General features: G+C 38.6%; 1 protein-coding gene across 1 annotated transcript; it reads left to right on the top strand.

Moving 5' to 3' along the window:
- Positions 1–24704, top strand: peli2 (pellino E3 ubiquitin protein ligase family member 2). Its single transcript, XM_084097455.1, has 6 exons — positions 1–348; positions 10136–10265; positions 18179–18280; positions 19385–19582; positions 19853–20041; positions 22022–24704. The coding sequence occupies exons 1-6, from the start codon at positions 272–274 to the stop codon at positions 22610–22612; spliced, it is 1287 nt and encodes a 428-aa protein (XP_083953581.1). The 5' UTR covers positions 1–271; the 3' UTR covers positions 22613–24704.
- Positions 24705–25289: the final 585 nt, after the last annotated feature.

Here is a 25289-nt window from a genome sequence, read left to right as displayed (position 1 = left end):
GAGTACTGTTTTTCTTTCAGCGGATGGAAGCATTAAGTTATTCGCTGTTCCCATGATGAAATGTCTCCGAGACTCAAGGCTTTAATTTTAAAATTTCTGTCGGATGTACGATTTCATTGATTATTTTTCCTCAGAAAAGTACAACGCAAGATTGGGAGCAGGTAAATGGGTAATATGGCAGTTAGGACCGTCCTTTGAAGTCTTTTCCCGTTTCGTCGCTGGATTGATCGTGTAATTTAGTGAGGGGCGCTGTGTTGTTTGAAAAAGCCTCATGTTTTCAACGGGTCAAGAGGAGCACTGTGCGCCCACCAAAGAGCCAGTGAAGTACGGCGAACTGGTGGTTTTGGGGTGAGTCCATACGCGCAGCTTTTTTTCCCCTCATAATGTGTCCAATATTGACGAGTTCACCCGACTTTAGCTGTATTATTTGCTGTGTTTCCAAGTTCCATACTTTCACTTGCCGTACATACTCTCACAACAGGGCTCTTCAGAAACTCTCTGGCATATTTTTGAGCCGCTATTTAGTGGATAACCGCGTTTTTAGAGAGTACGGAAATAGTTTGTTTACACACTTAATATTGGTGTGCAGTGCGCGAGACCTCCCAGCTCTTAAAATTCACGCGCTCACGTTACTGCACAAATGAAACACGTGCGGTCCCTCTGTAAGCTTACGGGAGCCAGATAAATAAATACATTTAGGCTATTATTATTTTTATGCACGAAAGCCGCCATCTAAAGTGATCTTGTCGATGATGTAGAAACACAATTATTGACTATGATGTGCATTTTACTCCATCGTGGATGGTTTTGGCTGGGAGTTGGTTTGATCCCAGACTCTTATTGTAGCCCCAGTGTTCGGGTCTTGATGGGGCTTTCTCATGGTGCTCGTTCATCATCTGTACGGGAAGTCATAACGAGATGAAGGGCGGTGGAGGAATTCGGAAGCAGCCCACTAAAGTTATTGGTCCCCCCCTCCTTGTCAAAGAGCCTGTCTCTGTTTTACAATACCCCCTCCTAGCTCTGCTGGGTTGTAAATCACAAATGTTCAGTGATCTAAAGCTTTGGGTTTCAGACCATTCCTGGAGAACCGCATATGATGGATGTCTGCATCATTAGTTCATTAGAAGATGCTCTGTGTGTTGATCTGGATGTGTCACATAATAAAAGATGTTTAACTTCAAGGATCTCAGGTGTACTATAAAAGATTTTGTGGTTAGTGTGACTGAAAAGGGATTTTAAACCTATACCTAAAGCCTACTGTATCATTTAATACGCACATTTCTAAGGCCTCAAAATTATCAGCACGATCTCAACTTTGCTGAAAAACCTGTTGTACACAATGATGGTTTATACTTTTTAGGAAGTAAAACATCTTTTAGTATTATTTTAAAACGACCCCCTTTAGGTTGTGGTTCACCTTTTAATTTGAAGTCTTTTTGATAAACTAAATGTAAGAATAACTTGTAATATTTCAAGATATGAACACTTACTGGACTGAAGCAACTTAGATTTACTTGATTTATCCAGACTTAACTTTTTTTTTTTTTTAAACAAATATTTTAAATTTGGATTATTAAATGACATGAAATTTGTGTACATCTCTCAATCATCATTGCATTGCATTATATGTTTTGCCCCTCACAATAATAACAGCAGAGTTTTGATCATAAAACTAAGCATTTAAGTTATATTATTGAGAGGTTTAGGCCGTTTCTCAATATAAGCAATCTTGCGTCCTTGTTTTCTTGTTCTACGTCATCAACTGTTCACTTCCAGTACTCAAGAACGCAAGTACAGAGGACGCGTGAAAGTACCCGGATGTGTTCTTGATATCGAGAATGCATCTAATGCAGACTTGAGAGAATCGAACCGTTAGAAATCCCAGAAGACGCTGCGGTTGGAGGACTGTAAGCTTGCTTACTTAAAGGGTTAGTTCACCCCAAAATAAAATTGTCATCAATTACTCATCCTCATGTCATTCCACACCCATAAGACTTTTTCATCTTTCATCAAATGAAGATCTTTTTGATGAAATCCGACAGCTTTCTGTCTCTCCATTGACAGCTACGCAACTACCACTTTGACGCTTCAAAAAGTTCATCAAGAGATCGTAAAACTAATCCATATGAACTCAGCGGATTAGTCCAAAATCTTTTAGAGACACGATCACTTTTATATGAAGAACAGATTGAATTTAGGCTTTTATTCACATAAACATTCATGGTTTATTCACACAACATGTTCGCTTGACGTGTGAGAACCAATGAGGTTCATTCTTGTTACGCAGCACGTTTGAGCTTCTGTTTATGTCTGCTGATAAGTGTTTATGTGAATTAAAGCCTAAATTAAATATTTTCATCATATAAAGCGATCGAGTCTCTTCAGAAAATTTTGGACTATATCGCTCTAGTTTAATGATCTCTTTATGAACTTTTTGAAGCGTCAAAGTGGTAGTTGCGCAACTGTTTATGGAGGGACAGAAATCTCTCAGATTGTGTCTCGAAGATGTTTGGAACGAAATGAGGGTGAGTAATTAATGGCAGAATTTTCATTCTTTAAGAGATTGTCGCTGCAAGCTAGCAAATACGTGACGGCTTGTGAAAGTAAACATTCGTCTGTTTGTTTTGCTTTTAATAAAGTGACTTGAAGAAAGCCTGCAGTATTTATATTGGCATATTTAAAATAATCTTAACATTGACATAAGCATAACATTAAACATATACTGATTTTTACAATTACACACAGCAAAATAAAATGATATAAAACAAGATATGAAATGCCTGTTATAATGTGAAATAAATGTTTCAATACATTTGTGATGTGATTGTGCATTGGATGTTACTAATAATGTGCTGGGAAGGTCGAAGGTCAGTTGAGTAACAAGATCAACAGCACATCTCAACTCTCACAAAGTTGCGTTCTGTGTCCTCTTGTCCTTCAGAGTTCGTTCTTTCAAGATTACCTGGCAAGTTCTCCACGAGAACGCAAGTCCGTTCTTGGAATTATGAAACAGCCATAAAGTGACAACTTGATATTTAGACCATATGCATTTGATGCAAGTAGTCTGCTATCCTGTTATAATGATCTCCTTTACATTACATTTCATCTTCATTTTTGGCCATACAAATATCAGCAACTACTCAAATTACATATTTTTACTCTGTTTGGGCCTCAAATTAGGTCCATATTCTCACTTTATTATTCTATATGAGCCCTAAAAGCCTGATGTATCAAATGATATTCAACAAAAAAACTAATTATTTTAGAGGTTTCAAACATTTTTTCTGAAGGTTCAAAATACTGTTCCATTTAAAAACCTTTTTTTTTAAAACTTATTTTCAGACTTTTACAGGAATAATATAGCAATGAGAGTTGATACACTAGGGACCCGTGTGTTCTTGAATCCTGAGGTCCACATGTTTTTGGTGGAGCAGCTTGTTTAAAAGCACCGAAACCTTTCCGTCTCCAATTTGTAGGCCAACCTGTCTGCATTACATTTTATGAGAGAGCCTAATTCTCAGAGTGCAAGTACAGTTTTTATTTGTCTTTATGAAGAATATAATTGCATAGTCAAAAATGACCCTGACATGACCACTTTTATGAGAATAATATGCCCTTCAAGTGGAGATATCATAATTGCGAGTTCTGAGTACGTGAATGACCAGCTGAATAAACTGAATTCTACATGATACACAAGTTTCCAACATCAGAACAAGTGGCATGTTGATTTTAAAGATAATATAATATATCAATAATCTATAGGCTATATAGAGATCAGTAAGTGGATAGCAAGTCTGTAGTAAATAATAATTTTGGAAGTTAATCACTTGACTTTCACAGTTTGCTTTTTAACATTTTACTTTTTAAATCATTTGAAATTATATAAATGAATAATTTTCTTAATGCAATCTGATGTTGTTTTTCGTTCACTGTATAATTTGTTTGCCTTAAGGCTGCTTCCATTTTATGTTTCCAACTTGAATGCATGACATATTGTAATAACAAATGCCTAACTCAAGGCAGCATCATTTCAGTATCTTATAAAAGGTAACACATCTTATGACTTAAATCGCATGTAACTGTTAAAATTAATCAGTAGACTTTTGTGGTTGAGTGTGTTTTTGTTTTTTATATGTAAAGTGAACAATCTTGTATTACACAAATGAATCACATGGTATGGTGAAATATTTGCTGTTCTTGGAGTGTTTGATTCATAGAATTTGAAGCCTTCTGTGTATTAACCAAACAGACCTATTGTAGCATATATGTGACCTTGGATCACAAAACCAGTCACCAGTTTTGTGGTCCAGGGTCACATATTCCTTAAAAAAAGAGAAGGAGATCAACCTACCAACTTTCTGCTGGCCTGATTCATTGGGGTTGCCTGGCATTGGCTGCTGGCACACACAGAGCAGAGGCTGAAAGAGGGCATTATTGATCTGGGCACAGGCAGATCTGAGCCTCCAGTCCTCCTCTCTCTGTTCATTGTTCTCATTAGACTGACTGAGCTTTTTGAGAAGGCTTTGTGGGACACGACAAACCTCGAAAATGCACCTTTTGTAATGTTGTCTTTCCTCCGTGACTGATAGCTGTGGGGAGATGGATCTCGCTGACTCTAAAGTTTCTGCAAACTCACTGAGAGAGCCTTACAATCACTATCATTCAAACTCTGATCTCTGAAAGGAAGACGTGATCAACCTAAAGGATTTCAGATGTACTGTAAAGGTTTTTTTTATGTAATTAAAATCTAAGTGATTTAACATGGTGATAACAAATGATAGGCTACACTTAGTGTATATGTAAAGATGAATGTGTTTTATAGGGGTAGCTTGTCTAACAGCACAGAAAGCGTAGTTTGTAGACACATAAGTTGAGACTAGATGTCAGAATAGATCTGTGCATTAAAGGAGAACTCCGGTCAATTTTAACATTGAGCTCATTTTTTTGTAAATTTGGAGTGCTGTCAATACAGAGAACAACGACAAAAATCGGTGTTGCCTACACCGTGTTATCCTCTTTTTAAAATTTGCACCCTGTTGACTTCAATGGGGCAAGTTTTAAACCTGCTTTTAGCCTCTTAACATCCTTGATGTGTCATTACAAGTGCACAGCCTTTGTGAGTGATTCCTTTAGAGTGAACACGGGTGAATCTGACTGCAGTAGATGTGAAAGATATGAATAAAAATGATGTTATATCAGCCAGCGCACATACCTGTATTTATATCCTGTTTTCGGTCGAAGTCCATAGTAATCGATTGTCGAGTTCACGCGCGTGATCTTAGGTAACTAAACCTATGCGCGTGAACTCGACAATCCATTACTATGGACTTCGACCGAAAACAGGATATAAATACAGGTATGAGCGCTGGCTGAAATAACATCATTTTTATTCATATCTTTCACATCTACTGCAGTCACTTGTAATGACACATCAAGGATGTTAAGAGGCTAAAAGCAGGTTTAAAACTTGCCCCATTGAAGTCAACAGGGTGCAACTTTTAAAAAGAGGATAACACGGTGTAGGCAACACCGATTTTTGTCGTTGTTCTCTGTATTGACAGCACTCCAAATTTACAAAAAAATGAGCTCAATGTTAAAATTGACCGGAGTTCTCCTTTAAGGGGTACGTTTACACAACAAGAACGATAAAAGCAGAATTTTTTTTATTTTTTTATTTTTTTGCGTTTTCCGTGTGTTTTCCCACGGATTCATAGCCTGGGGAAACCCTGACGAACTTCCGGCAAATTTGAGGTTTGCTCTGCTAGTCCGTCTGGCCAAGAGCCCATTCAAGCCCATTTCTGATTTTTCCAAATCGAGGCACCAATCACAAACGTTGAGGCGGGCTTTACACGATGACGGTCGCTCTGATTGGTTTTAGGTCTATCCAATTGTGCCCAGAGGCATTTGAGCGACGTCCGTCCGTTGGTGACGCCCCTTTGGAAATTGGCTGTGAATTAACCTTCCCCAGACCCACTCTCAGTTACAACTGAGAAGTGTCTGGTGTCAACCAGGCTAACAGATCCCCATAAACGTTTAAAAACGCTGTTCTGCTGCCAGGCCAGTAGTTGACAGTCACTTTGTAAAGGAAAAACTCTACGCCTATAGACTGAACCCATAATACGCATGTGGATGACATCACCGTTTTCACAAATTCACATTTTTGTTGTTTACATAGATTATAACAGTATCGTTTTCAAAAACTTGCACTTTGAAACCCATTTTCAAAAGTTTACATTTTCAGGCCCCCAAAACACTGTCGCTGTGTAAATGAACGTCTAAAACGCATGAAAACGGTGTCGTGGTAAGGGCCGTTAACATTGAACAGGTTTTTCCATTCCACCGCGCAGCTTTTTCTTTGTAAACATGCGCTTCGATGAACATGTTTGACTTCTGCACTCGCTGCTTTTGCAGAGTCTTGCGCATAACAAGCTTTCTAAAAATTTGAGGCTTAAAGGGCTGGTATAATGCCCTTTTCACAAGATGTAAAATGAGTCTGTGATGTCCCCAGTTTTAGCTCAAAATACCCCACAGATATTTTTATATAGCATGTTAAAGTTGTCAATTTTTGAGGGTGAACAAAAACGCACCGTTTTGTGTCTCTTTCTTTAAATGCAAATGAGCTGCTGCTCCCAGCACAGGGGGCGGAGCTTCAACAGCTTGTACTCACACAGACATGGACTGAAAAAAACTTTTAGCCTTTTATGTTCAAACCGGATTCAGACAATGATGGAGAGACTCAAGAAGTGACATGTAGAAAGCAACAGGACGTTTCTGAATGGTTAGTTGATGAATTTATGTAGCTGATGTGTAGTTATCTTCTAGTCATTGATTAGCATATTCTGTCTTGATAATCTATAAATCGGTTTATGTATATTTTAGGGTTCATGATGTCACTAACCCGGGAGGAATGTCGTGTAGTCCTTTCCAGCTGTTTGTTGTAGTCCTTAAAAAGTGATTTCTTTAAAAGCAAATATCTTCCTTTGCTTTGAACTTTGAGCATTGTAACTTTGCAGATGTTGTTTATGCTCAAACAGCAACATTACACACTAACTAAAGTTAGAAAAGTGAAATCATAATCAACCACCCCTTTAAGTTACAAAAACGCATCTCAATACTTGGCTTTTTTTTTTCTATTCCACTGCTTGTTCTGTGTGAATGGCTCTTAACACTGTGTCTACACTGGAAGTGACATTTTGTTTATTTTTTCATTCCTGCGCTGCTTTTCCATAGTTTTTCTATGTAACATGCAGTAGAATGTTACCCCCCAAACCTGACATGTTATTGTGTTATCCATTTCAGATAAACACGTCCTTAAATGGCCATCAAACTGTGATGGGCCACTTTTCATAGTGTGACATCATGCTGTCTCCATCTGAAAGCTGAAGTAGCTGCTTTGCTTTTATGTATATCGGCACCTTCTAAGAGAACTGGTTACAGACAGACTCCCATGGCACCATCATGTCTAATGATCTAGAACAAATTCAAATGAGCTTTGGTCACAAGCACGCATTTAATGGCTATTTCTTGCTAAAAATGAAGTCATACTTTTAGTTTTAACTGAGATACCATTCTTTCCACGAACTGCTCGCACATAATCGTGGGATAAAGGCAGAGAAGAATGCATCTTCAAAGTCTGGCCGGATAAAGACATCTCAGTAGACAGGATGTTACATATTTATTTGATTCAGACATGCCTTGATACTTTCTCAAATTGTGTAACATGTCTAGTGATAAGCATCAACAGTACAGGATGTTGAGGCCTCTTGTAAGTGCGTGCTGAGACATCATGCACACTCTAGACAGCCGATTTTAGATTAGCATTTTACTCTGAATCCATGTTCTCATAAATGCTGTATGAAAAGGTCCAGGATGCTACCAGGAAAATCTTATGGAGCAGAACAAAAACCTGACTGGATGACATTAGGAGCTGGACTCAATGGGAAGAAGTCTTTTTATTGACCGCAATTAGTCTGTTATAAACACCACAGTGTGTTTATCTATGAGTAACTTATAACTTGTTTTGTTTTTTTAACTCACTACATTTAATAAGGAATAAAAGTTAAAAGTATAAAAGGAGTGTATTTTTTTATGACACACATTTCTCCTCTCTATGAATAAGTGACGATTACATGTTACTACCCAAGGGAAGTAACTGTGGGAACTACACCTGCTGTTAGACAGGAACATTTATATAATTTAAATTCAAGGGCTCTATTTGACTACAACTTGAATAGTGGCTGAATTGTAAGGCTGATGTAACAAAAATGGCATAACATCACTATGAAACCGCAGCTCTCTGAATGGCGTGCGATGCCTTTTCTCTCCAAATGAAGTGTTGTTTTGCTCATTGTGCAGTAGAAACAACTTTAATACAGGGTTCCCACGGGTCCTTGAAATCCTTGAAAGTTTGTGAATCTAAAAAAAAAAAAAAAAGTCAACGCCCTGGAAAGTTTTTGAAAATAAACATGCATAGATACAGGGCTTTGAAAGTGCTTGAATTTATTTTGTGTTAAGTTTTCTGGAAAAAATTCCATATTATTCCTTCAAGTCCACTAATGTGTTATTTCGCCAACACTTCATGGCCTATGCATACTAGCTTGCTTGATTTACGTTAGTTACGTGCATTTTTGCATTATGTTAAGTGTTTCCAATTAAGTTCTTTCGCACCAAACTACAACGATGGTACCTCAACGTTTCATGCAAAAGTTAATATCAGATCATTTTAGAATACAGTATAGGATGTACCGAATATTCTTCAGTTTTATGCAAATCAGAAATATACGACAAATAGAATATCTGACCTCTGTCATATGGCCAAAAAAAGTTTTTTTGCATAGTTGTGTTTGAGACAAACTGTAACAATGTATCTTACAAGGTAACACGATGTAACCTTGCTCTCACTTGAAATGTGTCCCCACATTAAGTCCTTGAATTTGAGGATATTGGACCTGGAAAGTTCTTGAAAGGTCCTTGAATTTGAAGTTAACCAAGATGTGGGAACCCTGTTAATAGTGCTGTAATAGTGTTCACATCTCAGACCTCATTTGATCTTAAAGTGTTGAAAAGAGTGAGAAAGAACTGTTCTCTTTGCATTCACATTGTACCTGGACCATGCATGCAGTGTTCCAGTCAGAACTTTTATTAATTTATGTTTTGTTGGAGAACTGACGGAAGATATTTGAGCCTGTGTGTTAAAGTTCCTCATTTTAAATGTGAAATGCTGCACTCTTCACATTTTTTTTCACAAAGGGTGTCTTTTTATTAGATTTGTATCATAACTTGTGGGCAAAAACCTTTCAATTGTTGCAAATTTGAAGATAAAGTGCATTTAATGCTCGTTTTAAGCGAGCCGTGCATGGAGATGAAGTTTGGGTGGGCGAACCTCTGAGGCTGCAGGAATCACTGTATCACGAGCTCCTCGTGTGCTGATTGTATAACACCATCACTACTCTTTAAAGGGGACCTATTATGCCCCTTTTCACAAGACGTAAAATAAGTCTCTGATGTCCCCAGAGTGTGTATGTGAAGTTTTAGCTCAAAATACCCGACAGACCATTTTTTACATCACTTTTTGGGGCTCAGAAAAACACGCCGGTTTAGTGTGTGCCCTTTAAATGTAAATGAGCTGCTGCTGCACGGCACAGGGGGCGGAGCCTCACGAGCTCGCGCTCAGTGTCAGAACAATCTCATCTCACGGAATGATGATAATATCAAAACAGAAACTCTCAGTAACTGTTCATTTCGACCTGGAGTCGGACAATAACGCCTACAGAGTCAGAGAATATATGCTGTATGGAGATGGAACGGGTATAGTTTAGTTTAATTACGGGTATAACATGCGTGTCATTGCTTGTATACACTATTAAGCCTGCTGTAGAGGACCCCGTCCGAATGATGGCCAAAAATATACTGATGAGTTTAATAAAGGATAATTGTTCAGGGGCACGGTTAATTATGCAGCGCGTTTTGAATGACTGGCATTCCAGTTCATATGAAATCTGTGTGGTTTTCCGGATTCAGTTGGTCTGCTCATGTGCTCTGGAAAATTATATTCTGTGTTTGACTCCTTTTAAAGTGGTATTTCCCTAGTTACTCATATGGTGTTGTCTAATTATTTTTTTCTTTCCTTAAACAGGTACAATGGTACACTTCCCAATGGAGACAGAGGGCGAAGGAAAAGCCGGTTTGCCCTGTACAAGAGAGCCAAAGCCAACGGTGTCAAACCCAGCACTGTACACATCCTTAACACACCACAAGCCAGCAAGGTAATCACATATCATCCATAACTGTGAAACCTAGGCTACCTTCTTTTTCTTTGCATAGTAAAATAAAACATGTAGCTGTACTGCCTTTTTTTTGCCAAATAATTTTGTCAGATAAATACCTTAACCAAGTTTAGTGTGTTGATCTTCCCTCATATTTAACATTTAAAAAATATATATTTTCCTCATATTTTGATGGTTTAAGTGAACTTGTTGGATCATTTAAAAACAAATATCCCCTCATGGACATCACTTTTGGCTACTACTACATCTGGTTTAAGAAATGCTTTTTTGGGGGGCATTAAATAATGGTGCAAATCCCAGTAAATTGACTAGCGCAAACCTTAGTAAATCACTTTGCATGATTCATTTAAATACTTTCCTCTTATAATTTGGTCTGAAAGGGAAACTCCTACAAATGCATATGCAATAAGGTCAGTCGCAAAAATCACCCGGTCCACGTCTTTTCAGCGCTAATTTTTAACTGCATGTCTTTGGTAAATCCTGACAGTATTTTAATGCCAAAAGAGGGTTTGCGCTGGTGCAAGCTGTTAGTAAATTTGGCCCTTAGAATTGACACACTTAAGACTAAAATTTTACTAAGAGCGGCTTTATACATATGGACCCAGAAATGGATTCTTACTGAGTGTGAACTTGAATGAGCCTGAGATCATTGTGGGGATGGAGAACATCTGGATGCCTGAGTTTTGGGGTCCTACCTTCACTCTCCATCCCGATTACCAGCAAACAAAAAGTACTTTAAGTACCTGAACTTTATTGAGCATCTAGAAAGGAAAACACTGACATACCTTTTCTCACAATGCATATTCTGTGCAATGAAGCCTGAGACTGTCTTTTGTATTTCGCTTCGACCATGAAACCAAATGCAATTTTTGTTTTCCCTCTCTCCCACCCCTATAATATACTATTATAAATAATCTGACATTAATGGCACAACCAAATGCTTTGCCCTTTTGAAGGTGTTGCCTTTCAGTTTATATTTTACAGCAAGGGTGTGTCAACTCATTTTAGATTGTGGGCCATGGAGAAAGGTTAGCTTAGGGGCTGATTTGTGTTTGTTAAACCATGCTGTATCCATGCAAGCGCATGACCAACACTTGATTCTGGACTTGACAAGCTCCAGAAGAGCGTCTTTGAGATAGATAGCAATACATGGAATTTGAAATGAATTCTTTCCCAAGACTTTCCAACTCCACATAGCAGAGAGAAGTTGTAGAGTATGTTGGATTATTGCCCAGTTGTGAAGCTGCGCAATGCAGTGTTTCGTTAAGAAGTATTGTGACTTTTAGTTTCTCCAACACTGGCTGCGATAGCATATTTAACCCCACCTTTAAATGGTTGCTACTGGGACATTCTTCAGAGATTTACAGGGAACATTTACTAAACATGGGTGGGGTTGAGTTGTTCACTCTCATTCAGAGCAGCCTCTACCGATAAACAAATCCGTGCTGATACTTGGCCATCTCCAGATGTTATTGTGAAATGCATGGAGCTGGATCAGAGACTATCATTCCCTCTTGACACTTAAAGTTTTTATTTATTTTTTATGACATGATATCGTTTTGAATGCTTTGAGAAGCCAGACCACAACTTTCAAGTCTAGCCCACATTGTATTGACTCCAATGGTAGTATTACAGTGGTAGTATTTTGATCGTGACTTAACTTGAGGTTGGGACTCCTCTGTGATGACTGCCTTTTTTGCCGCTGTTCCAGTCAACTGAAGGAAAACTGCCAACAGTCGGCATTGTCTCAGGAGATCTTTCTCGATGAGAGCCGCTTCATTACAGCATGCAACTATTGTTCTGTTCCAAACCCTAGTGAGCTGTCCTACCAGACCGCATGTCAAGGCATGGGGATTAGGGATGTTCCGGTCAGGATTTTTTGCAGCTGATACTGACAAGTACCAACAAACATTCCTAGAGCTTCTGAACAAATGTTTTTTTTTGGGGTGCGGACTGATGGGGCAGAACCAGAGGTTACCCCTTGAGTCAGTCCTAGAGCTCCTCCTGTCCGATTTTATGGAAAAATCGGGTCCATCGGAGACGTCAATTCCATTTGACATCTCCGATGGACCCGATTTTTCCATAAAATTAAAAGCTTAGGCGCGCCGAATAAACGCCACAGACGTGAGAGTAAAACTATATGCAAAATATGCGGTTTATTCTATTTAGAAGTTTATTTTATGTATCATCTTTTTACTACTATAATTCATTTTACTCTAATTCATTTTATAGATGTATCATTTATCTTTTAATTCCTTTTATAACTGTTTTAATTTCCCTTGCTTTTATTTTGGGATTATTTTCTATGCAAAGCACTTTGAATTGCCATAGTGTGATATTTTAATTCCTTTCGAAGTGTTTTAATTTTCCTTGCCTTTATTTTGGGATTATTTTTATTCCTTTCTATGTAAAGCACTTTGAATTGCCATCGTGTATGAAATGTGCTATATAAATAAACTTGCCTTGCCTAGTGATTTCTTGTCGTCATGATACCGATCACGATCATTCAAGCTTCATATAAGTGATATGTAAGCTCTCTGTTGACTGTCACTGTTAACCGCTTACACCCTGAAGGCATTTTTAACAATTTCACGTGATTTCAAGTGGCATACTTAAAAGAAATGGCTTATAACAAAACAAAAAACAAGGTATCGTCAATTACATGGTCTTGATAGAAACCTTTTAAATTTAAACAAAAAAATAAACAAAAATTTGATCATGTTTGGAGGTGAGGTTATGTTAAACACTGCTGAAAAACCCCCCCAAAAAAGCAATGCAATTATTTTGTTATTATTCATGCCTGACATGATTAGGAGAAAGAATATATGACTGGTTATAAAATCAAGTTTGGGCTTGTTCACAATCATGTCAACTGGATCTGGGCCAAATTTTGTGTTTATCTCAAAGCAATTTAAAGATGGCATTTGGAAGCATAGTAGCCTTTTTATCAAGAGTCCAAAAACCTCTCCAAACAAGTGATCTGAGTGTTTTACTGAACAGAACTACTTGCATGTGTAAAGGTCACAAAGCATAAAAATATTTATAATTATATAGAATAACTAATAAGATCCTGGTTGATGAGTGATGATCTTCCATATGATGCTCCTATTCTATGTCGCACGATTAATCAAGACTTTTCAATCTCCGCGATCGATCCAATCCAAGTGCGCTCCAGCTGTAAAACTGTGTCCGATTGGTTTCTACACATCGTCTCTACTCACCACACCCGAGATCCAGTTTACTGCGTCCTGATCACCACACGATCGGATCCCGGAAGTCGTATAGCTTCAGCCAAGCAGCATGTCATGTCACTCCGGGAGGATTTTCTCAAGATCTACGCATGATGTTAGTTTGTGTGGGCTCGTTTGAATCGAGACATGGATCTACTATGGCTCACTAATGTTAAACTTACAAAGCAGAACGTGGTGCAAAAGCCTCATCTGTATATGGTTTACATTGGCGTCAGCGGCAACTTTCTTCAGTTTTACGTCATCAAATTGTGTTGCCATTCAGGAATGGCGTCTACTAGAATAGACTTTGTAAAAGGGCATAATATGGCATTTTTATTTGAATAATTCATAGTAAAATATGTAATTTTTAAAAGTTTAAAATAACAATGCAATGTAAACGTTCCCAGTTAGTGACCTTTTCAAACACGTTTACAGAGGATAACCAACTTGAAGGAGGTCATCTACAAGTGGCCAATTGTTCATTGTGCTTGTTTGGTCCATGATCAACAGAGCATCTACGTAATGTCACATGCTGAGAATAGCCATGGCATTGTGCCACCTTACATCCATTATCCTTCTTAACTCCTCAATCTTTACCTGCCTGATTCTAGAAGGGCTCTCTGCTTCTCTCTCAAGTTTTCTGAAGTTTAGTCCTCAGTAGAATTGCTATGATATCTTAATTATCTCACCAGTATCAGTGTTCAAATGGATATTAGTGCTGGTTAAAAACACAGTCTTGCATTTATTTTTAAACTTAAATTAAGTTAAATCCACTGGTATAAAAGTATCGCCCCCTCTTACCATATAAGCACATGAACCACAACTCTTCAATGCTTTATCAGTTATATAAAGGTGTGGAAAAACAGCCAATCGTAGTGTGAAACATTAAAAACCCATTAAAAGTTCTTTGCTTGGGTGTAAAACGAAGTTCGAAACACGTGAGCAGCGATTATACTGTTATTGAACATCCGATGCCGCCCACACTGTTGAGAGCGACGGTTAGATGAATATGTAAATATGTGCTGCACGCTTTCCTCTCAACAAAATTAACGCACAACAAATTTGAGAAAACACAACTTTTTTTATTTAAATAAAGCATAAGAAAACCATCTGATCATAGCAACGTGGATATGTTTGAACGAGCTCTGCAATTCAGCACTGTAGTAAAGTCACATCACGTTTATTTATATAACGCTTTATACTATAGATTGCTTCAAATCAAGGAGCTTTACCATATTAAACATGAAAAACCATGTCAGTGTCTCATTTCATCAGAAGTACAACTTAATTTTCTACTATAAAGCAGCTCTCTTGTGTGTTCATGTTTTTACTCAGTGATGTCTGTCCTCGACAGTCTGTACCGGATAAATGAACTGGAAAAGATTTCCACGTGAAAGTTCTTTAGCCGGTCACACTCACACTTGTGCACCTAAATATTTTTTCAGTCGCACACATTAATTTAGCAAATGTCGCATTGTAGAGCCCTGTTTAGTTACTTTTAAGTGGTCTTTTTTCGGTGTCATTTAAAAAAAAGAAAAAAGAAGAATGTGATATATTTGTGATTGTTTGTTTTATACACAGACCCAGGCTCCATTATTAAAGTCCCATGAACGCAAGGAATGTTTTCTTCTCGCCATGAAACTCGCTGGCATGCTGTATTTCTGGGGATGTTTTGTTACTGTTGGCTGCTTATTATCCGTCCGCAGTGCCTCGTCAGAGCTGAAAATATCCCAGCGCAGAGTCATCTGTGAATCACGCTGTTCTTTGGGGTCACAGCGATCTGAGGTGGAAGGCCTTCCATGTCTTCAGGCGTCGCTCTGAAAGGGTTAACTATAAAAAGGCCAGTTCTCCGGCAGTGACACAAGTGCAGCTGCATCATTGTAATGTTAAAGTTGAACAAAGAACAGGCTCTGTGATTACTCACAGTGCACCAACGAACTCCTTTCAGATAATGGGTCACAAAATGTCACTAAACTATTCCAGGAACAATATGTGATTGTTCACGGATGTCTTGGAGGTTTGTTTCAGAGGTTAGAGTTGTTGCCACTTGCATTGTGGGCTGTCCAGTGCTGATGGAGGGTACAGTTGAATTGGATCCTGTGGCTTGAGGTTGGTGGCCACGGCATCTCATCATGTGTTTACGACAAACGCGAGGCTCAAGCTGCTCCGGCGTCTCACAGATGGAGCTGCTTCAAATACCCTGTTGCCCAACGGGTGCGGCTCCACTAGCTCTATTGTTTGGGGTGTTTTCGTAGCTTTTGTGGCCCACTGTAAAACAGCAGTGGGGGATGGATAGCTGGATGGACCCCCTGTTGTGACCTGGCAGTGAGCATGGAGAGCTGCCTAATGTTTCACCCTCAAGCCTCTTTGTTCCACTTTACTATGGGCACGAATGTGCCACCAACAACAAACGGCCAAAATTTTAAACTGGAAGCCGGTAACACACACCAAACTATGAGTCCCGTCACAACATAATTGATAGAGCTTTGGACTGAGGCTGGGTGGGTTAGATAAAAATAAACAATATTCTGACATTTTCCCTTTTGACAATGCTCAGTATATCTGTACTCGTGTGTTTGTTCTGAAATGGCTAAAAAGGCAAATTGTCTTAGAATCCATAATTGTTCAGACGACTAAGTACCACAGCCAGTTAGATAAACTATTAATGCAAATAATACTAATGATATTCAATTTTGTGTTTATGCATCAGTATAATACATTAGTAAGCAGCTAGAACTTGCCAGCCTATCAGATTTCTTCCTGCCCAATTTTATATATATATATATATATATATATATATATATATATATATATATATATATATATATATATATATATAATATAATATTATATTATATTATTTTTTATATAGGTGCTTTATATTCTTTACAAGTTTCTGTTAAACTTGCTTATAGTGTTACGTTTTATTATTTATGAAATATTTAAATAATCCATTATATATACTGAAAAAAAAACTAATTTCTGTTGTGTACTACATGCTTACTGCTTACAAATTTGATCAAAAATGCATAATTTGTCAAGTATTGCACACCTTTCTCTGTTGGGCTCCGTCTGGTTGAGCAATACTCACTTTGTGCGCACTCTGAAATTTATTTGATCAAACTTGCTTGCTGTTAAGAATAACAGTTTGTAAAGTTTAAATATGTGCAGCCCTTTCAATTCATAACATTTACAGAATATTACTGTAAAATGTAAGTTATGCATTGGGTAAAGTATCTCTACGTGCAAAGTGTTTTATATGCTTAAACGTATTTCGGATCCTGTCTACATTGATTTAAACTATTCATTAAAGAACTGAATTTGCGGAAGGGAATAAAACTCTAAAATATCTGCCTTAACTCTTATACTTGTGAGTTGTGAGATACGAGTGAACACAAACTTTCACTTTTTTCCCCCACCCCTTTTCTTTTTTTATTAAAGTTGCATAAAGCGCATTTACATGACTTCGATTTTAATGTTTAACTCTCTGAACAAAATCAATTTGAATTGAGCATTTTTTTGGGATTAGAAAATATATAGACTCAGCCAGCATTCATATTTAGTCTGGGATATTACTGGGCATATGTGGGGCGTGAAATTTTGGCTTTTAGTATGCATATGTGAACTGCTTGTGACCTCCAGTGTTATTGAGAACAGTGTTATGCACACTCACACAATCCTGTGCTTGGCATATGAGCGGACAGTGAGTTTTAAAAACAGTAATGCATTAAATAGTGTTGTACAGAAACAAACCACCTTCCTCTCTCGGCTGTGTTTTTCCATTGTTGCACAGTATAGTAACATGACCCAGTTTCCACTCCCTTTTGAGCACACGTGACAGATGTGGGTAATTTGGAAATCACAGATTAGAGGAGAGAAAGGGTGAATCAGGAAGCGAGAGAAAATCACGCTGGGAAATTGGTTGTTTAAACACTGTGGTTTGTCTCAAGCCACCAGAATAATGTTCACACACACTCTGCTTTGAAGTGAACTCAATTCAGATCATGCATGCATATCTGCGATGGCTAATTTTCTTACTTTCAAGTAGAAATGATAAAGAGTAGATCTCAGACCATACTTTTTCATGTTGTTAGTCATGTGATGCTTGCCTCCTCTTACACTCTTGACTTGAATAATGTATGATTTATTTATAACAAGCCGCATATGACAGCTGTCTCAGTAATGAATGTTTGATGGGGTGTGTTTCACATACACACAACAAAACACTAAAAATTCCACATGCTGGTTACAGTGGTATTTTGGATCAACTTTAAACATTTTAAAAAGGCCAAAGTTATTAGAAGTGCTGCTTGCTAACCTTTTCACATTTCCGTTTTAGAGGGTAAAGGGCATATAGAGGGATCATGTGAGGCCATAGCAAATATTATTGCAGACTTCCCTTTTGCTCCACATGCATCAAAAAGATTCATAGCAAGTTTTCATAAAATTCTAAATAGAAAAAGACTATGCCGTTTTTCCTCCTTGTCCTTTGACACTTTCTCAGTACCTATATTTGAAACTGTAAAGGTTTTAAAGTTAAAGGTTTGAACAATGCAGTGATATACAAACTACATTTTCAGAAAGTGAAAACTGTGTGCCACTGTATTAGATGAGCAGGAAACCCTCCCTGACAGACGCTTTTGTTGTGTTGTGTTGTGACAGGCAGTGAACTGTAAGGGCCAGCACAGCATCTCCTACACGCTGTCCAGAAACCAGACGGTGGTGGTGGAGTACAGCCATGACAAAGACACAGACATGTTCCAGGTACTGTTCTGCAAAAACAAAAAACACCCTGAAATATCTCCTCCACTGTTCAGTGTCTGCCTGTTGACTGGGAGTTGGCAAATCTGTTTCTCCAACTTTAATATGTCTGACCTCCACCAAAGCTAATCATGATCTGTATATGGGACACGGTTAAATCAGCTCCCCAAGACACGTGCTCGGATACAGGGTTGCGCATGTGTGGTTGTTTTTTTTGGTGTCTGGTCTGCGCACGAGGGATCGAGTCATATAGATTGACTATAGAAGAAAAGCGAAAACAGGAACTAGCAACAGGGACAAAACAGAAACTCTCTATAAAAAGGAAATAAAGTGGAGACAGTCACATCTTTATTTCAGTACAAGTATTTATAAACAGGATTTAGTGCAATAAGCACCCCTCTATTTTTGGGAATTTCCATCCCACTTTTAAAACTAAAATAAGCTCTTCAAACAAGCCCTGGCACATGTTAACCATCCTGTTTACTGTTGAGACAAAATAGTGTAGGGACAATTGTCACTCAGCTCAAAACCATACAAAACAAACACCTGGAGATTTACAGAATCTTCAGCTGAAATGTGGTTATTTTTAGTTCAAAAGGGACCATTTTTGTAACCATGTATAAGTCTTGACTATTTTAAATAGATGCTGTACTTTTGAACTTTCTATTCATCTCATAATCCTGAAAGTAAAAAATGTTTCCACAAAAATATTAAGCAACATGACTATTTTTAGCTGTGTTAAGGAATGTTTCTTGCGCACCAAATCAGCATATTAGAATGATTTTTAAACAATCATGTGACACACATTGTTCCTGTCTTCATTCACCTTTGCCATCACAGAGTAAAAGTTGACTTAAAATAGAAAACTGCTATTTTTTCCGCTGTGTTTTTGGTAGCATAAGAGATGATCAAAAACATAACCGCTCAAAAAGTTTGGTGTTTATAGGATTTAGTGTTTATTCTAATTATTAATAATATAATAAAATTGGTTTTCCCTAATATTGTTCTTTCTCTCATGACCTAGAATATAATTAATCAGACAATTGTTTGTAATGAGAACATAATATTTTAAGTTGTAGAAACTTGAATTCTTCTTTTGTATCTTAGATCGGACGATCGACGGAGGGCCCTATTGACTTTGTGGTGACTGACACTGTGTCGGGTGGAGGGGAGGGTGAGGAAACACCCATCACTCAAAGCACCATCTCCCGCTTCGCCTGCCGGGTGGTGTGTGAACGTAACCCGCCATACACGGCGCGCATCTACGCTGCAGGCTTTGATTCTTCCAAGAATATATTTCTCGGAGTAAGTGTGTTTTCTTGTCTGGTCTTGAAATGGAATTGTCTGTGGGATGCATTTCTCATCGGAGATACAAGAAGCTTAATTAAGCTCTTATTTATAAATGCTTGTGTATGTGCTGTCTGGGTAAGTATCCACTTCTGCTGATCCAGTGGAACTGATCTAAACTTACCTGGTAAATATAGGTGTGTCAGGCTAACTGGAATGACTCACCCATGTGTAAACTGAGTGCACACATTTTTTGTTCATGTATAGTAATTGAGTCTCTCTCTGTAGGAGAAAGCAGCCAAATGGAAGAATCCAGATGGTCACATGGACGGTCTGACAACCAATGGTGTGCTAGTCATGCACCCACGGGGCGGGTTCACAGAGGAGTCCAAGCCTGGTGTGTGGAGGGAGATATCAGTGTGTGGAGATGTTTACACACTGAGAGAAACACGGTCTGCTCAAACGCGAGGCAAACTGGTTAGTGCGTCAGCTGCTCAATTTAGTGTACAATGTAGCCATTCTCCTTCACTCGTCAGTTCACTCACCATTGTTTTTACACTTGTGATATAAATTCAAACTCAAATTTAAAGGAATGCCCCACTTAAAAGTTTAAATTATCTTATTTACTCGCCCTCATGCCTTTCCAGATGTTTATGACTTTCTTCAGATGAGATTTTAGAAAAATCCAAACTCAAATTTAAAGGAATACCCCACTTTAAAAATGTAAATTCTCTCATTTACTAACCCTCTCATGCCTTCCCAGATGTTTATGGACTCAGAGATGGATTATAGCTCATTAAACGATGAGAATATCCTTAAGCAATCATCTAGACGTGATTATCTAAACTGCAGATCAAGATCAGTCAGGAAGTTAATTGACTCTTGTTGAGGTTCCAGACTTTAAAGTTGGTGCACTACTAGTGTAGCAGTGAGGTGTACTGGTTCAGTCATGTTACGGATGACCTCTAAGCTGAGTATTCAAGAGGTCATCACCATCACCATGCCCTGACTAGGACACTCTAGCTCATTCTCATTCAGACAATGTTTGTTTGGCTGTGTTCAGCGTTTAGAAATTCATAGTTAATTATGTGCTATGTTTGAATTTTGGGGGTTAAAGACTTTGTTTTTTTTTAATGGAGTGTAAAAATGTTGGTTGATTTTTAGTTATTAAGAGCCATGCTATAAAAGCCCCAAAGTATGTTTTGAGTATTTGAACCTCTAGCTCCTCCTAGAGCACAAATGTGGTTCTGCACTCTTTCATTGTTACCATAGCACCAATTTCAACACAACAAACAGTTTTGCTAATGAACACACTACTAAAGGTAATTGACACACATCTGTGAGGTTTGATGTAGTATTGACTGTTCACTTTTGTTTACTTGAGAAATAAGAAAAACTGAAACAAATTACAAGCAAACAAACACAAATACACAATTTAAATAAAACTGTACATTACTTTATACTCTTAGTAGAGGCCTGATTATTTATTAGGCATATACTAAGAGTATCTGATTCAGAAATTGAAAAACAATATCTATTCATCCATCAAACCGCTTGCCTTCAGTCGGGTCGTGAGAATGTTGCATGTCTTTGAGTTGTGGGGAAAACCGGAGCACCAAGAGGACACTGGGAGAACATGCAAACTCCACACGGATGCCACTTTTCCACTGATATGGTTCGGGTGTGGGTTCCCGGGTCTGTCCCAATTCTCGAACCGTTCCGTGTTTCCGTTGCATAAAAAAGGGGTTGCGGGTCAGAAGATCGATTCAACTAAAAACTAAAACCTGCTGGTCTTGAACTGAGCTGGGGGTTGAGAAATGTAGTGTTGAACTTGCACTACATTGCTCCTTAAGTCTAAATATATAAAACAGTGCGCGAGTGACTAAATCAGAATCATGTAACCATTCGTTTCTCAAGTCTGTGGAAACGGGCTGCTTAAGAACGGGCTCTGGCGCACATGAATTTATCATCTACACTTACTAGAGTTATGGTTGTAAAGCCTAACGGTGTAATTCATTACTGATTAGGTATTCAAACAGTACTGGCTGCGTGCTGCTAATGATTATTACAAACCGTAGGCTAAACTATATAACCTGTATCCAAATTTGCTGACCAGCTCAATTTGGAAAAACATTTCTGAAAAATGTCTTTTTGCCCTTCAGGTATTCTTGTTGTAAGGCAAACTGGGTTCAAAGGTCAAGACAGACATGAGAACAAGCCTCAGACCTGCGATAGGTGCAGTTAACTAGTTAGAATTCTATAATCTGAACATCTATAATCCTTGATTTGACTCCCAGCTGAGACAGGAGGACTTTGCATGTTTTCCCAGTGTTGGCGTGGGTTTCCTCCGGGTGCTCTGGTCTCCTCGCAACCCTACATAGGATAACGTTTTTGGAAAATGGATGGAATGCTTGTAATGAATGCATTGCTCAGATGTTTGCTTTATGTGCCGCTCAGGTGGAGAGTGAGAGTAACGTTCTGCAGGATGGCTCTCTGGTTGACCTCTGCGGAGCCACGCTGCTCTGGCGCACAGCCGACGGCCTTTTCCACACCCCCACTCAGAAGCACCTGGAGGCCTTACGGCAGGAGCTGAACGCGGCCCGGCCTCAGTGCCCCGTGGGCCTCAACACCCTGGCCTTTCCCAGCATGCAACGCTGCAGCCGTGCCCTGTCCAGCGGACCCACCCAGGAGGACAAACAGCCCTGGGTCTACCTTGCCTGTGGCCACGTTCACGGCTACCACGACTGGGGCCACCGTTCCGATCGAGACGCCAACGCTCAAAGAGAGTGTCCCATGTGCAGAACCGTGGGCCCCTACGTACCGCTCTGGCTTGGATGCGAACCGGCCTTTTACGTAGATACTGGCGCACCGACGTATGCCTTTGTACCTTGCGGTCACGTGTGCTCTGAAAAGTCAGCCCGATATTGGGCGGAGATCCCTTTACCGCACGGCACCCATGCTTTCCATGCAGCCTGCCCCTTCTGTGCCACCCAACTCAATCTGATGCAAAAGTGGGCCAAGCTGATCTTTCAGGGGCCTGTAGACTGACAGCATAGAGGAGGTTATAATGAACTGCTGGACCGTGGATTATGTAATTGAAGTGGAATCAGGTATGCTGAAGGACAGTTGGTATAAGGACTGATTCATACCGCAAGCTGTGAAGCTGCCCTTGAAATGCTAATGCAGGAGAGCACGCGTTTGCTCCGATCACATGGTGAATGACAGGAGGTGTTCGTCATGATTTCCTGACTGTTATTTTGTCTACCGGCCCACAAGATGTCAATTCACACCCAGCATTACCACATCACTCAGGATATTTAATACATTTCTATATAGGACATTTCTTGGCTTTAGACTCGAGGTGCTTCGTTTGGTTCTTGGTGATCCTGTGGAGTTTTGTTGCTTTAATGATCAGTGATGTCCAAAGAACTTGACTTTCTGGTTCTAGTGTGTCGAGTTGGAACTCAACTGTGCAGGATGGTCCGGAACCCCATGAGCAGGATCCATTATTTTAAGTACTTCAATGTGTGGGAACTCCCAGAGGTCAGAATCCCATATCCCAAATTCCACTGAGGGCTTCTACCAGGATGTACTTTGTTGGAGGCAGTGTTTTGGGAACTGCAATGCTAAAATGGCGGTTTCCAAAGATTACAAAAAAGGGTGATTCCGTTTAGTTTGTTTTATTTTATCCTTTTATCATGAAGAGCTACCAAAATAACACTCCTAAAGGATTCTGCAGGAATACCGATCAGTGGAAGCTTCATTTTCAGATGTAATTAGCCTAGTCCTCCACGTTCACCTACTTCAGTGAGCTCAAGTATTTGGAAACTAACACATTTTTCTTTCTTTTTTTGTCTCAATGGTCGAAGATTTTAAGCTTTGATGTTTAAGGTATTTTTATTCATACCGGTAACAAAATTGACAAAGGATATTGCCAAATATTTTTAACAGATAAGTTTGTAACTAAAAGAATAGTTCCTTGAAAAGTGTGTCCAAATATATATATTTTGGTGCTGTTCATTGCTTGCCACTTGTTCATTTTCCACATGTTGATGTACAATCAAAGCAGATGTGAAAACTGTGGACTATTCTGCAATCAGCTTATAGTCTTCTCAAACGTGGAAAATTATTAGATTGAGATTGAAAACAATGATGGTCGAGGTTTATGACGTACAGGAGCCACATAAGACAGACCGTGATCGCTTGCTAACCATTTCTCATTGGTCAAAATTCATCCCATTTCAACTGTTTTATAAGCTTGTAATGAGATTAAAATGACTTATTCTACTATTTTCCTAAAATTTATACAGAGATGGTTTCTTATGCCTAAAGACATTTTTACAGGGGTGTCGAGAAGCTTTTTTTAGGCACACTGAAGGGGTATTTTTTTAAACTCTTGCATTTAAAGAGCCTTTTTACTCACTGAAAAGTATTTTACTACACACACAAGCCCATGTACAGTTTGTTTGTTTTAAAACAGATACTAATATATTTATTCAGGTATGTACTTTACTGTGTGGTAGGCGTCTGTATGAATGTATCCGCTTGATCAACATTCATTGAAGTGTGTGTGTGTGTGTTGCGTCCACGCTCAGCCTGTGAACAGTCATTAGTCAGATATTCTTTAATTAATGCTCAAACCTTCTGGCCTTGCTTGTTTTAGCTAAATAACCCAAGATTCCTACCACACTCTGTTACTTTCAGACCCAATATGAACACTGTAAAATCACCGTAGATTTTATTTGTAAATGAATTATTGAAATGTTCTGTTGTCTCTATATATTTGTCTGGATATACAGGCAGTTGTTGTGGTGTGATTATACATGCATTTAGAGGGATGTTCTGTAGAGCGGATGTTTTGCTTTCTTGAAACATATCATTGTGAAATCACAAGCAGAATGAACTGGGAATGGGGAGTGTATTTACTTAAGCAAAGCTACTGTTAATTAACAAAGATGCTGATATGAGGCTCTTCCATGTAGCATTAACGAAAATAAAGCCCAACATGTTTTTCTGTTTAAAACGTCAAAAAGGATTTTGTGAAACTTTTTTTTTGTCTCTTCAAATTCCAAGGACAATTCATGTGTAAGCATTTGTAAATTTCAGCAAAATTAGGCACAATAAACCATTACACAACAGAGCTTTAGTGTTTTCATTTCTGTGTTTGAACACTAATAGTGTAAAAAAAAAACTGTTCAGTCCACTTGAACATTTATACACTTGAGGCTATTAGCTATGGCCGTTCTTAATGATTTTATTTTTTAATTGGGTTTCAGATGCAGAAAAAAGTGAGTCTTGGAAACAGGGTTGTGATTTAAAAAGTAGTTCATGTAATTATGGTTGTCTTTGCATAATCACACTCTAATCTATGGTATGCTTGAAAAAGCATGTTTAAATAAAGGACATTTCTCTATCAAAGAACAGATTTAGTTTTTAGTGTTTTCACGACACCGTTTTCAACTAAAAGTGAACAACTTTTCATGCATTTTAGCCCTTCATTTACACGACAGCAGTGTTTAGGGACCTGAAAATGCAAACTTGAAAACGATACCGTCATAGTCTCCAGACATGCGTGTCTTCTAGACATGTATGTATTGGGAAAAGCTTCTGTCACTTTCACTATGTCAGAGTTATGTTCATTCAAAGCAGGGAATAATTTTTGAACAAACTAGGTGTGGTCAGAGCATGTTAAGATATAGGCTTCTTTTTCTTGTTTGAATATGCG

Source organism: Abramis brama, assembly GCF_963993115.1.
Source record: "Abramis brama genome assembly, chromosome: 21".
NCBI classification, from domain to species: domain Eukaryota; kingdom Metazoa; phylum Chordata; class Actinopteri; order Cypriniformes; family Leuciscidae; genus Abramis; species Abramis brama.
The sequence above is the reverse complement of the archived record's forward strand: the minus strand, read 5'-3'. Positions and strand labels throughout refer to the sequence as shown.

Bases quoted from the DNA above. Each gene is read 5' to 3' on its own strand.
- peli2 (XM_084097455.1), top strand. From the start codon at position 272: ATGTTTTCAACGGGTCAAGAGGAGCACTGTGCGCCCACCAAAGAGCCA. The intron at 10,266-18,178 runs GTAATCACATAT...GTGTTGTGACAG, and splicing joins ACACACCACAAGCCAGCAAG to GCAGTGAACTGTAAGGGCCA. The intron at 19,583-19,852 runs GTAAGTGTGTTT...CTCTCTCTGTAG, and splicing joins CCAAGAATATATTTCTCGGA to GAGAAAGCAGCCAAATGGAA.